Raw genomic sequence first — 12,210 nt, forward strand, 5'->3', positions numbered from 1 at the left:
TAACATTTTATGAATTTAAAGTAGATAAATTTTACACCCATTCATACTTAATTATCTTGTCATAATATAGATATATGTTTAAATATAATATTATTATATAGAATAAAATAGTAAATTATATATTAATATCTATATAATAATTTTCATAATTTCAATATAAATTTTATCTATATACATTAACAATGTGCAAACGATTTTTACACCCACCTTCATTCACATTTTATTACTTTACCATAATATATTTAGTTTTTAGAAATAACAATAATAATATCTATAGAAAGGTAAACCATATATATATATATATATATATATATATGAGTCATCAAATTGAGGGAGTACTTATTCAATAACATCTTATCATATAAATACTTTTTAAAGTAATTATTAAAATAAAAGTATTATTATAATAATTATATATAAATTTTAATATTAATCTATATCAAGTTTATATGCCTTTAAAAGACGTTAAAGATTAATATTATACTAGTATATAATGTCATAATTGACATTAATCTTATCACATCTTGTTACCATGAAAAACAATTAAAAATTAATATAAAATTTACAATATATAAATACATATAATATTAACTTTAATTATAATTAAATAATTGATTTAAAAATATATATATCGTATATGATGCAAGTTATTTTATTGATAAATGTAATGGTTAGAGTGTATATATAAACAAAAATAAGTAAAATAAAATTAATGAATTTAGTCTAAATTTTAGTTAAATTCATAAAAAAAAAAAATCTAACTTATTGTCGTTTCGTTTATATTAAAGAAAGGAATATTTCTATGTATATGTATACAATAAAAAAATTCCACTTGACTCTATCCCTTTCAAAAATATTAAAAAAATCATATTTTATAGAGAAAGAAGAAAATCTCCACTTGATTCCATTCCTTTGGAGAGTGAAAAAGAACCAAAAAAAATAATTTAGCTCTACACACCACATGCTCCATTCTATATATCTCAACTACTCAAACCCATTCTCTCTCATTTTCATCCACACACACACTCATCAACAATGGCTTCATCTTCTTCTCTACTTTTCATCATTTCAATTTCCATCTTCTTCTCTCTCATCTCACCCTCTCATTCAGCTCTCTCCTGCGCTTCTCAGAAACTTCCATCAAACCGTAAATACACCAACTGCACAGATCTCCCAGCTCTAAGCGCCACTCTCCATTTCACCTACAACACCACCACCCACTCAGTCTCCGTCGCCTTCACCGCCGCACCGCCCACTCCCGACGGTTGGGTTTCATGGGGAATTAACCCCTCCGGCGGCCGCATGGTGGGGACACAAGCACTCATCGCTTATAAACTTAACGGTAACGTTGGTGTCCACACTTATAATCTCACATCGTACGGGGCAATTGACGCCGTTAAGAGTCTCTCCGTTGAGACATCGGAACTCGCTGCTGAAGAATCTAACGGCGTTATAACGATATTTGCCGTTGTTAAATTACCGGAAAAGGCGGACAATATTAGTCAGGTATGGCAGGTGGGACCCGTGGTGTCGGGGAAACCAGCTAAGCATGACTTTAAGCCGGATAATCTGAATGCCTACGTGGCGTTGTCTGTGGTGGGGTCCACTGAAGTTGGAGGTGGGAATAGCACTACTCCTGGGAGTGGGAATAGCACTGCTTCTCCGCCTGTTGGGCAAAAGAGTGGTGGGGTTAGTTTGTTGATGGGGGGGAGATTTTATTTTGGGTTTGTTTTGCTTTTGTTGAGTTTTATTACCATGTGATGATAACTAGTGTTATGTGATCATTCTTTTTCACTCTCCAACAATAACTTTTTCTTTTTTATCACCACTTTTCTCTTTTCTTCTTTTGCTTTGTTTTGGTTTTTAGTACTTCTCTCTCTCTTTGTATTATTTTCTTTTGAATCATGATGATATTTTCTGATCCCAATCTGATTAGATGATTTGTAATTTTGTACCCAAGTTAGAAATTCAGCTTTTACATATTACTTCTTTTTTTTGTTTCTTCCATCCTTTTATATCAATTATTATTCAATTGACAGATTGGGTATTTTGTTTATGGCATAAAATAAAAGTGGGTATTATAATTAATTTCTTTTAAGTCTTTAACATTTTTAGAATTTAATTATTATCACCAACAATATGATAAGAATATTTTTTGTTTTAATTATTTAACTTTGAAATGTTGTTTACCTATTTTGAGTCTAGACAAAAAAGAAAACCGCATTTATTACAATACTACGTTATTCTGACTTCTGAGTAGAACTAGGAATTTTATTTTATTTAAAAAAATAATAATTAGAATTTAAGAAACTCATTTCCCATCCTCTAACATAAAATAAAAAATGAAAATCTCAAGATGACAAAAAGTCAATAAGTTAGGACTAAGATCTATTTTGCACCCAAACTTAACCAACCAGCACACGAATTATCTTCCTAAAGCAAACGTTGAAACTTTAAGTGTTAAGGTTTGTATTTGAACACACTTATGTGATCAATGATAATAGCATGAGAATGAGTATGAGAAACGCAATTTTCAATAAGCATATATACGAGCTGTTTGGGAATCTAATTCACAAACGACCGTTGAAAATCATTACTCCAAATCACGAAAAATGAAATTCACTATTCAAACAAGTGGTTAAAACACAATAACTCAAGAAATCAGTAAACCATTTGTCACTAATTAATCCACCGTAACCACTACGATTTAGGTCTCCAAAAGAACTTCCATCCATATTAAGCTTCACTTTGTCAATTATCGGAAGGTGCCAAGAGACCAAACTAAAAATTTATGGCATGCCACTAACATGTTCCAAAGTTTCAGAATTAAAATTAAATCACTTATCAATAACTCTGATTCAAAAGTTTTAAATAAGAAAACATATTTAGAGATAAAATTATTATAAATGATCAACCGGAGTGATTAAATATTAGTAAGACCGACCTAATACATATAAAAATTTAAAGTGATTTGTAATAAGAGTTTTTATTAAATTTATAATAATATTTTAGTAAAATTATCAAATTTTATATTAAAAATTATTTTCACACATTTTATAATATAAAATTATTTATTAAATTAATATAAACTATTTCGTCTAATATTTCTTTTTTAATTGATAATAAAGTCAATTGATATAGTATTTATTAAAAAATATTATTTTTATATAATATTTTATTAGTTTTAATTTATAAATATTAGAATAAAGACCTTTTTATTAAGTAAATATTTTTTAGTTGAGCCTCTTTTATTAAGTAAATTGTTTATTTTTTTGAAGCTTATAAAATGATTGATTTAATGGCCTTAACTTGATGATCCTTGGACACCCAACAAGTTGGTAGATATTTTATACCAGTAATATTATTAACAAAAAAATGTTTACAATATACAAACTCTAATAAAACGAGTGAATAGACAAATTGATCATTTAATTTGTAAACTTTAGTCTAATTAATTTTTAAATTTTGCAAATCAATAAATATATTTTTAAAATTGTAGAATAATAATTTATATTTAAATTTATCATTAGAAAATATAATATGACATGTGAATTGAATATTTCACTCATCCATGTAATTGTAATTACAATGTTGACTAATTTTCGGATAAATTTAAATTTTTATTGACTAATTTGTACATAATAAGTCAATATACAATTATAATTACTTACAAATTTATCTATGATATATCAAAATTTCAACATAAGATTTGTCTCTAAGAATATGACACTGATGTGGGATCAACGCGGATAAATCAGATACTCAATTAGAATATCAATTCAAAATATCTAACAACAAAAGTTTAAATTGAGACAACTTTAATTGATATTTTATAATTTCAATGATATATTTATTAACTCACAAAATTCATAGACTAATTTACATATTCATTCTTAATAAAACAATTTAGTGTGTGTTTGGTTCTTTTGAAATATTAATTTAAGATACTTTTTTTTTTATAAATAAATGTTATTAAGTTAAATTATGTTAGTTTTATGGAATAGAACATGTGACCTACTACTTAAAAATCTTTCGATGTCCCTCAACTCATCAATCAAGTTACCTTTGTGAAACAAAGAAATTAGGAGAAGTGTCGTCAAATTTGAATGCCCATGAAATTTTTGAATATATTAAAAATTTGGGTGTTGTAGTCTTTAGATCTTCTTCTTTTTCTTCAATTTGGTGAATGTTCAATTGACACATTTAGATTCGCTTTCTCATTAAATTCCACAAAATTCTAATTGCATCTACACATATAATTACTTACATCACTGTCCAAATACCATAAATTATTAGTATATCTCTTTTCTTCCTTAAGAGTCAGCAACAAAGTAAATTCTTCAACCTTCATTAACAAAATTAGCTTCTTTTTGATTAAGAGCACTACAATATTTCGAAGAGAAATGACTAAATTTATTATAATTATAACATTCAACTTTATATTTGTAGTACCTCATTTTACTTTGATAATATCCATAATCTATTTTTCTTCCTCCAACATCCTTCGATGAAACTTAGGTCTTGAGAACTAGCTCTAATGACTCTTCTAATCTTTTCTTCATTTATTCTTCTTGAGCTTGTAAAAGACTTTTTAATTCTTCAATAGACATTGGAGTCAAAAGACCTCAATAAAACACTAACATAATCGAACTTAGGAGTTAAAGAACAAATAATTCTCTCCGCCACACGAACATTTTCTTTTCTGTCTTCAAATCTCTTCAGTATATTAATAGTTTCTTTCACCGTTGAGCAATAATTTGAAATTGATTCAGAATCTTTTATTTTCAAAGCTTCAAAATCTCCCTTATAGATTGAAGCCTTATCTTCTCCACTTTGTCAATGCCTTTAAGTGATTCTCCAAAATCTCTCAAATTTCCTTCGAGGTAGTAGCATCGACAACCTTATCAAACATAAAATCATCTAAACATTGATAGATGAAGATGAGAGCAAATTGATCATTCATTTTAAAATGCTTCCTTCTCATTTTGAGATAAATTTTTTTCATCCTGCTGCTTCTCATAACCTTTCTCCACACTCTCTCTCGTACACATTGAGAGACAAACAAAACTTTCATGCGAAAATACAATATTTAAAAAAAAAAATTGTAAGAAGAAGAAAGTGGAAAATAGTGTAGGCATGAATTGTCATCTATCAACTTTATTTGCACAACAACTCTCTCAACCAAACTCTAATACCACTTTGTTAAACAAACAAAAAATATTACTAAGAGAAAACTTACAACTTACTTAATTTATAATGTTAAGTACAAAGAGATATTTTATAAGTACAATAAAAAAAACATTATACCTATTTTTACGATCTTACTAATTAATACATACTTTCAAACATTTTTTACACTTTATATTTAATAATATTCTAAAATTTTCAATAAATATTACATATAAAAAGTAATAAAATATCTCTTTGTAGTTAACTTCAATATCTTACGGTGATGCTTCATTCAGCGACAATATGCTCCTCTCAGGATTGAGAAACAATAATTATGTTACAACCGTATTTTGAGCAATTCAAATGCATATTGAGAATAGTGTTAACAAATCATCTCATAATTAACTATAAATGTAATTGATTGAAGAACTTCATTCAAAACTTGAACATATTTTGAGTTTAAGCTTGGCAAATTTAATGAATGAAGTTCTTCAATCAATATTTATCACACTTGAACAATTAAATTTTCAAAAGAGTTGTCCTAAAATGTTTATTCACAATTCAGTTATATTATGAAGTTCTTTTGCAAATTAAATTTATACCGCAATTATAGAAATAATAAATCTTCATTTTGGGTTTTGGGCTCAGTTATAATCTAAAATAACAATGCCTTAAATCCTTAATTTCCCCTTTAATAATTATTATAAAAATGTTTATTTTTTGTTTATTTTAAAAGATAGATAAATATCATTATTATTAATTCTTAAATTCGAATATTTATTATTATTATTATTATTATTTTCATATTAACATTAGTTACTTGAATTATAATTTAAAAACCGATTATTATTATTTTTAGAATGTTTTTATAGATACAAATAAAAAATGATTTTGTATTACCTAAAAACGTATAAAGAAAAAAAATATTTTTACTAAAATCTAAAATCAAATAATTTATATTTAAAAAGATGAAAAATAAATTTAAACTAAAAATAATATTAAATGAATCATATATGTAATTGAAAAAAAAGACATAGTACATGTAAAAATTACAGTACATGTCTGATTTGAAGATTATTATTCATGTCTTATGATCTTGCATACGCCATCGTAAAATTAAAATTCACATACACAATTTTTTTTTTTAAAAAAGATAAAACTTAAATGTATTTTTTTAGATACTTTTTTTTATTGGATTTAACTTATCAAATTTATAATTTTTTTTAGATTTTGTTAAAAATTATAAGAAAAACATTTCAACAAATACACCTAATTTTTTATTTGGAAAATTCACATGTACATTAGTAGAATATGAATTGAGAATTTGAGATATTCGGTTAGTAAAAATACAAAAAAGGATTTTGGATATTCCCTTACTTATCAATGTACTATTCCGCATCAAATACAGGGATTGATTTTTTCTGAATCAACTTTAATTTTAGAAATATAACAATAATACATTTGAATTATTAATGAAAAACAAATAATTGATTGCTTAAAAAAACTAATAAACAATTGAGATATTTTATTTTCCTTTATACAGTGTCTACTTAGATTTCTTTCTGATCACTTGGAAAAGAACTGGCTCCTCCAAATCTAATATAACCGTAAACGAATTACTACAAACATTCTCTTCATTATTCATTTTTATTTTATTTTGTTATTATTAGTAATAGTAATAATAATAATAATTTCGTAGCATTGTATCTGCATTTTTATTTGGTGAATCCAAATTTCAAATTCCAAATTCAAAATTCCAAATTCAATTTAGGGTATTATGGAGTTCATCCAAAGCCGTGTGGAGCCATGGATGAGGGAACAAGGAGCTAAATTCATGAAGGTTTCGTGGGGCCCACTCCAATGGCGTATGAGATGGCCATGGACCAACCACCGCGAACAGAAGAAGCGGATCAAGGAAGAGTACCAACGCCGCCGTAAACAACTCAACGATCTCTGTCTCGCACTCAAAACCGATTCTCTCTCCGATTTGCAGGACCTTCTTTGTTGCATGGTTCTCTCCGAATGCGTTTACAAGGTCTTCTTTTCTTTCCTTCAATTCGTCTAGTAGTGTTTGTGCTTCACTGAATTCAGTTACAATTTTTTAGTAGAAGTTTGTGAATTAGTTATTTTATTTGGATTCATGTTTTTAAACCTATTTTTCTTATAGTTGATGTGTGGTTGCAACTTATTTTGTTCACTGTTCAAAAATTGTGGGAAAGTGAATTGAGGAAATGGTGGATTGTTTGAATGTTATATGTGGTAGTGAATTAGGAAATATGCACAATGATGTGGCCGAACTAGAAGAGGTATCTATAATGTAGGTATACAGAAAATAATTCATTTTATTTATGATACGATGCTATGACAGTTATATTTTCAAGTTTGAAAACTGCATTATGTTTAACAGAACAGCTAGAAAAAGAATATATAAATATGTACAGTTACAGAATTTAATACAGATAATTCATTCCAAATTATTCAAGTGAATGCCATTAAGAATGGTGGTGCTACAAAGCACTCTCTATTGTAGAGTCTAGGGAAGAGTTGGATGTTGGGGGTCTATGGTAGACAAGACAACCTTATCTTGCATTTACAAAGCATTAGCAAGAGACTGATTTTTAGGAAATATATTGGTGACTGGTGTTTACTTGAATGCAACTATCAATATCATTAGAAAATATGCCGGTAAACAATGATTTGGGAATCACCTGCATGGTATATGTCCTCCAATACCCATACAAGCACTTACAAAAATATAGGATTTTTGATGAGTTTTTACGTGTACAATGCTTGCTTAAATATATTGTTGCTACAGTCAACATAAACTTGCATTTATTTGTGACTTCTCCACATCACAGAGGCCGGCTACTGAGATGATTCGAGCTGTAAATAAATTTAAGGCTGATTTTGGAGGACAAATTGTTGCTTTGGAGCGGGTGCAACCTTCATCAGATCATGTTCCTCATAGGTTTGTCCTTCATTATTCATCCAATTCAATCATTCTTCTTATTTTGTATTTATTGCATAAACGACACTATATCTTTTGACATCTAGAGGCTTTTATCTTCATTTTAAAGTTCACCATTTATTTGTTGAATATCAGATTGTATTTGGGAAGGGGGGTAAAAGATCGGGTTATTTGGATACTTTGATATTGATTAGTATGTTCTTTATTTTTAATACTTAACATCACCTTGAAAATTGATAGTGTAATTTATTTTGGGACAATTTCTTTTGCAAATAGGTAAAAAAAAAAAAATTGAAACAGCAAATAGGTCGATTATTGTGGGATGGAGGGAGTTTTTGTTTTTTAATGTCGTTGTTTTAGTCGGTGTTATCAACAGTGCGCAATAGCGGCACTATAGCGGTGGAGGAGAGCAAAGTCCCTACTACAGCAGCACCCTCTACAGCGTCGCATATTAGTGCAGCAAATGTTGCAGCCACTTTTGCGGTGGATGTAGCGGGAATCACGAAACTATTATGCCGTCCCATGAGTGTGTGCTGAAAATCCCTTCAAAATTAAACATTAGGGTTTTTTAAGTGGGTATTTTAGGGATTTAAGCCTTAAAACACACCAGAACATCTCTGGAGATTTCAGGGCTAAGGGCTTTTTTCTTTGTGTCTCCCTCGGGTTCACTTGTGGCTGTCTCGTGCTCTCTACCTATTAGCTTTCCCTCGTCTCTCTGCATCTCTGGAGATTTCTGGCCACGACCTGCTGCTTCTGTACTTCTTTTTTCCCTCCCCGTGACTGTTTAAGACACCTATAAATTTTCTTGCTAATTATGAATCTCATAAACTGAGTAATTTTATCATTTCTGATAATTGATATGTATATATTCATTGTATAAACTGTAAACAAATTCAGATTAGCTATCCAGTTAGTCTTTCTATGGTTGGCCACTCCATTCCACTATCTATAATGGGGAATTGATGACACTTGTTTCAGTTTGTTTTGTTTTGTTTTGTTTTGCTTCTTTGACAATCTAGCATGTGAGCTCCTCAACAGCTTACATTGCTAAGAAGAAATTATTATTAAATAATTTCCATTACTTTATTTTTAATCAGTTAGATTTTGGGGTTTTCTGTCAAAGTAGAATTGTGGATTCATGTGTTTTGCCTATGTCTCTTCTTAAAGCTCTACAAGATTATGCAATGTAGGGTTTGAACTGTCATATTTATTTGATTAATTATGTTGTCACAGGTATTTATTGGCAGAGGCAGGGGACACTTTATTTGCTTCCTTTATAGGAACAAAGCAATACAAGTTAGTTGTTCATATATTTAGTTGTATTATCATTTAAAATCATTACAACTTCTAGAATCTTTACCTTTTAATTTTGCTGAAAGGGATGTAATTGCTGATGCAAATATACTTCAAGGTGCAATCTTTCATGAGGATGCAGCTGAGGAATCCGATGAACATGCTTCAACTGAATCTGATAAGGGTGAAAGCCAAAGTGGAAAAGAATATATGTGGAATCCTCTAGAATCCAGGTCTAAACAAATGAAGAGTAAATATAAACCTGCTGCCCATAGGGTAAATAATGTTGTCCTCCATCTTATATATTTTTGTTTGTATTAGTTACTATATTCTTTGGAAAATTTCAAATAAGTGCTATAGTTTAAAAATTATAATTGGGACTGAAGATCGATTAGTTTCAAACAATTATGTGACGGGTCTGGGAATCCAGCCTACTGTTTGAGCCTATACAGGCTCAATTGTTCTTTTTTAGATTATAGGGAGTTGGGGACCCAATTACACTTTTTACGTATAAGTACTTAATTTAAAATTTTTCAAGAAGTTAAGGAACCAAAAAATTAATCTAACCATTATTCAGGACCTAATGTTGCATTTATGAGAATGTCATGATAGCTGAGTACCAAGTAGACACACAAGTTAAGATAGGATTACAAAGGAATGCTTTAGAGAGAAAGTCAGGGCAATACTTATTGTGGAAAGGATGGCAGAATCTTGTCTTATATATGATTTGGGCATATATGGAGAAGACTTGTGAAATTCAATATTTAGAGAGAGCTTATTTGATGGAGGGTAGTCTTAATTAGGATTTGAATTCAACTAGTGTCATTAGGCGTGATTTACAATATGACGATATGGAGCTATTTGGTCCATATAGCTAAGGTCACCTAGTCAGAAAAGGCTTTTGTTGTTTTTTCGATTCTGGATAGTTTGTGATATATGTATACCATTTGTGTAAATTTTGTGTCTTTTGGTTCAACTAATTTCTCTTGTGTTATTTCTCAGGGTTTCATGGCTCGTGCTAAAGGAATACCTGCATTGGAATTGTACCGGCTTGCTCAAAAGAAGAAACGCAAGCTTGTTTTATGTGGTCATTCACTTGGAGGAGCAGTGAGTTTGACTCATCCATCTGTATTTCAAAACATTGCTTTTAATGTATATGAACAATTTGCGTATACTAAGTTCCTATTATTCTACATAGGTAGCGGCATTAGCTACTCTTGCCATTTTGAGAGTAATTGCTGCTTCATCTTCATCAAAGGAAAATGGGAATGTCTCTATCAAATGTATTACATTTTCTCAACCACCTGTTGGAAATGCTGCTTTGAAGGAGTAGGTTTTCCATGTATTTCTTTTATTCGATTCTTAAGTTGTTAGCTGCTCGTCCACCCAAAGAAAAGTTGTTAGCTGCTAATACTTTTTTCAAACTCGGAAAACTAGGATATTTATTTGTTATTTTCCTTTGTTGATTTTCTTTTTCAGCTACATTAATAGAAAGGGTTGGCAGCATTATTTCAAGAGTTACTGCATCCCAGAAGATTTGGTTCCCCGTATTTTATCTCCAGCATATTTTAGCCATTATAATGCTCAGCCTGTGCCAGTGCCTTCTGAAAATGAAACTGACAGCTTATTATTGAGAGAACAAGAGGAAGGGGTAGTAAAGCCAAAAGCAAATGATGGAGAACAGTTGGTTTTGGGAGTAGGTCCTGTGCAGAGATCCTTCTGGAGACTCTCAAGGTTAGTCCCTTTAGAAGGATTGCGTAGACAATTTAGTAAACGCCAAGAAAGAAGAATCAATTCTGTTGAAACAAATTCATTGCCCGATTCTCTTGCTAATACCTTGATTGAGGATGAAGTGGTTCAACCACGGTCACTTGAAATACAAGAGGGTTCTGATGGCATATCACTCAAGCCTTTTCCTGAAACTGATAAACATTCATTGGAGGTTTCCACAAATGGGAAAACAAATGCAAAGAGCAACCCCATAAATGGTGATAAAGGAAAATGGAACAGTGTACCTTATTTACCATCATATGTACCATTTGGACAGGTAGATATTATGGACATGATTTTTTTTTTGGACAAAGTAATTCATTATCATTACTTTTGCTGTCGCCAAAGATGCTGAAGTTTCTATTTTTATTTTTATTTTTATTTTCTAGCTGTTTTTTTGTACTTTACTTTGCTTGTTATAATATCTGTTGAAGTTGTGGGATTTTAGAGAAAATGAGGAGAGAAAATAATAAGGGTTTGAATATTATTGATAATAGCTTAATGCTGACTTTATTACAAAAGACTCAATACTAATCTATATTTATAGAGAAACATAGACTCAATCCTAAATCAGGAATAAATCATAATAATAATGAGAGATATTCTAAGATATCTCTGTGATTATAAATTGATCCTAAGAAATAATTCAAGATACTCTAATATAATATAAAAGATCTTATAAGATATTTTTTAATATTCTGACACTCCCCCTCAAGCTAAAACTTTAAGTTTTAACTTGTTACAAGAAAACAATGTTTTGCTCCGCAAAATAATAAAAAAACAGGTGGAAAGGCAACTCAGGGATGCAGGTGAAGTTGGAGAGAATTGCTATAAATATAGCTAGCCAGATAGCTGGAATGATCATCAGCATGAGAGAAATTCATGGCAAGCAGTTGAACAAAGCAAGGTCCGTCCTTCTAAAAAACTGCATTTGGAAGCTTCAAACCAATAATATCAGAGACTCAAAATATTTAAACTTGAATTTGCTTCAAGGAGAGAGACATGCTTCA

At 29.8% G+C, this 12,210-nt stretch overlaps 2 protein-coding genes across 3 annotated transcripts in view; both read left to right on the top strand.

Annotated features, from left to right (window-relative positions):
- Positions 1 to 905: 905 nt before the first annotated feature.
- On the top strand, positions 906 to 1,985 carry LOC101509464 (auxin-induced in root cultures protein 12). Its single transcript, XM_004510164.4, has one exon. It carries the CDS (start codon positions 1,036 to 1,038, stop codon positions 1,759 to 1,761), a length of 726 nt encoding a protein of 241 aa, XP_004510221.1. The 5' UTR covers positions 906 to 1,035; the 3' UTR covers positions 1,762 to 1,985.
- A 4,665-nt stretch (positions 1,986 to 6,650) lies between these two features.
- The window catches only part of LOC101508920 (uncharacterized), an 11,073-nt gene continuing 5,513 nt past the window's right edge, over positions 6,651 to 12,210 (top strand). Inside the window, exons 1-8 of one of the 2 annotated variants that reach the window (XM_004510162.4) lie at positions 6,651 to 6,776; positions 6,941 to 7,204; positions 8,028 to 8,137; positions 9,371 to 9,433; positions 9,517 to 9,706; positions 10,433 to 10,537; positions 10,629 to 10,759; positions 10,910 to 11,477. In XM_004510162.4, coding sequence (XP_004510219.1) covers positions 6,947 to 7,204; positions 8,028 to 8,137; positions 9,371 to 9,433; positions 9,517 to 9,706; positions 10,433 to 10,537; positions 10,629 to 10,759; positions 10,910 to 11,477 — 1,425 coding nt within the window. In that variant the 5' untranslated portion in view covers positions 6,651 to 6,776; positions 6,941 to 6,946. Of the gene's footprint in view, positions 6,777 to 6,940; positions 7,205 to 8,027; positions 8,138 to 9,370; positions 9,434 to 9,516; positions 9,707 to 10,432; positions 10,538 to 10,628; positions 10,760 to 10,909; positions 11,478 to 12,210 lie in introns of those variants that run through there. The other variant, XM_027336807.2, reaches the window with a different exon arrangement.

The sequence above is a fragment of the Cicer arietinum genome, chromosome 7 (assembly GCF_000331145.2).
Source record: "Cicer arietinum cultivar CDC Frontier isolate Library 1 chromosome 7, Cicar.CDCFrontier_v2.0, whole genome shotgun sequence".
NCBI lineage: Eukaryota > Viridiplantae > Streptophyta > Magnoliopsida > Fabales > Fabaceae > Cicer > Cicer arietinum.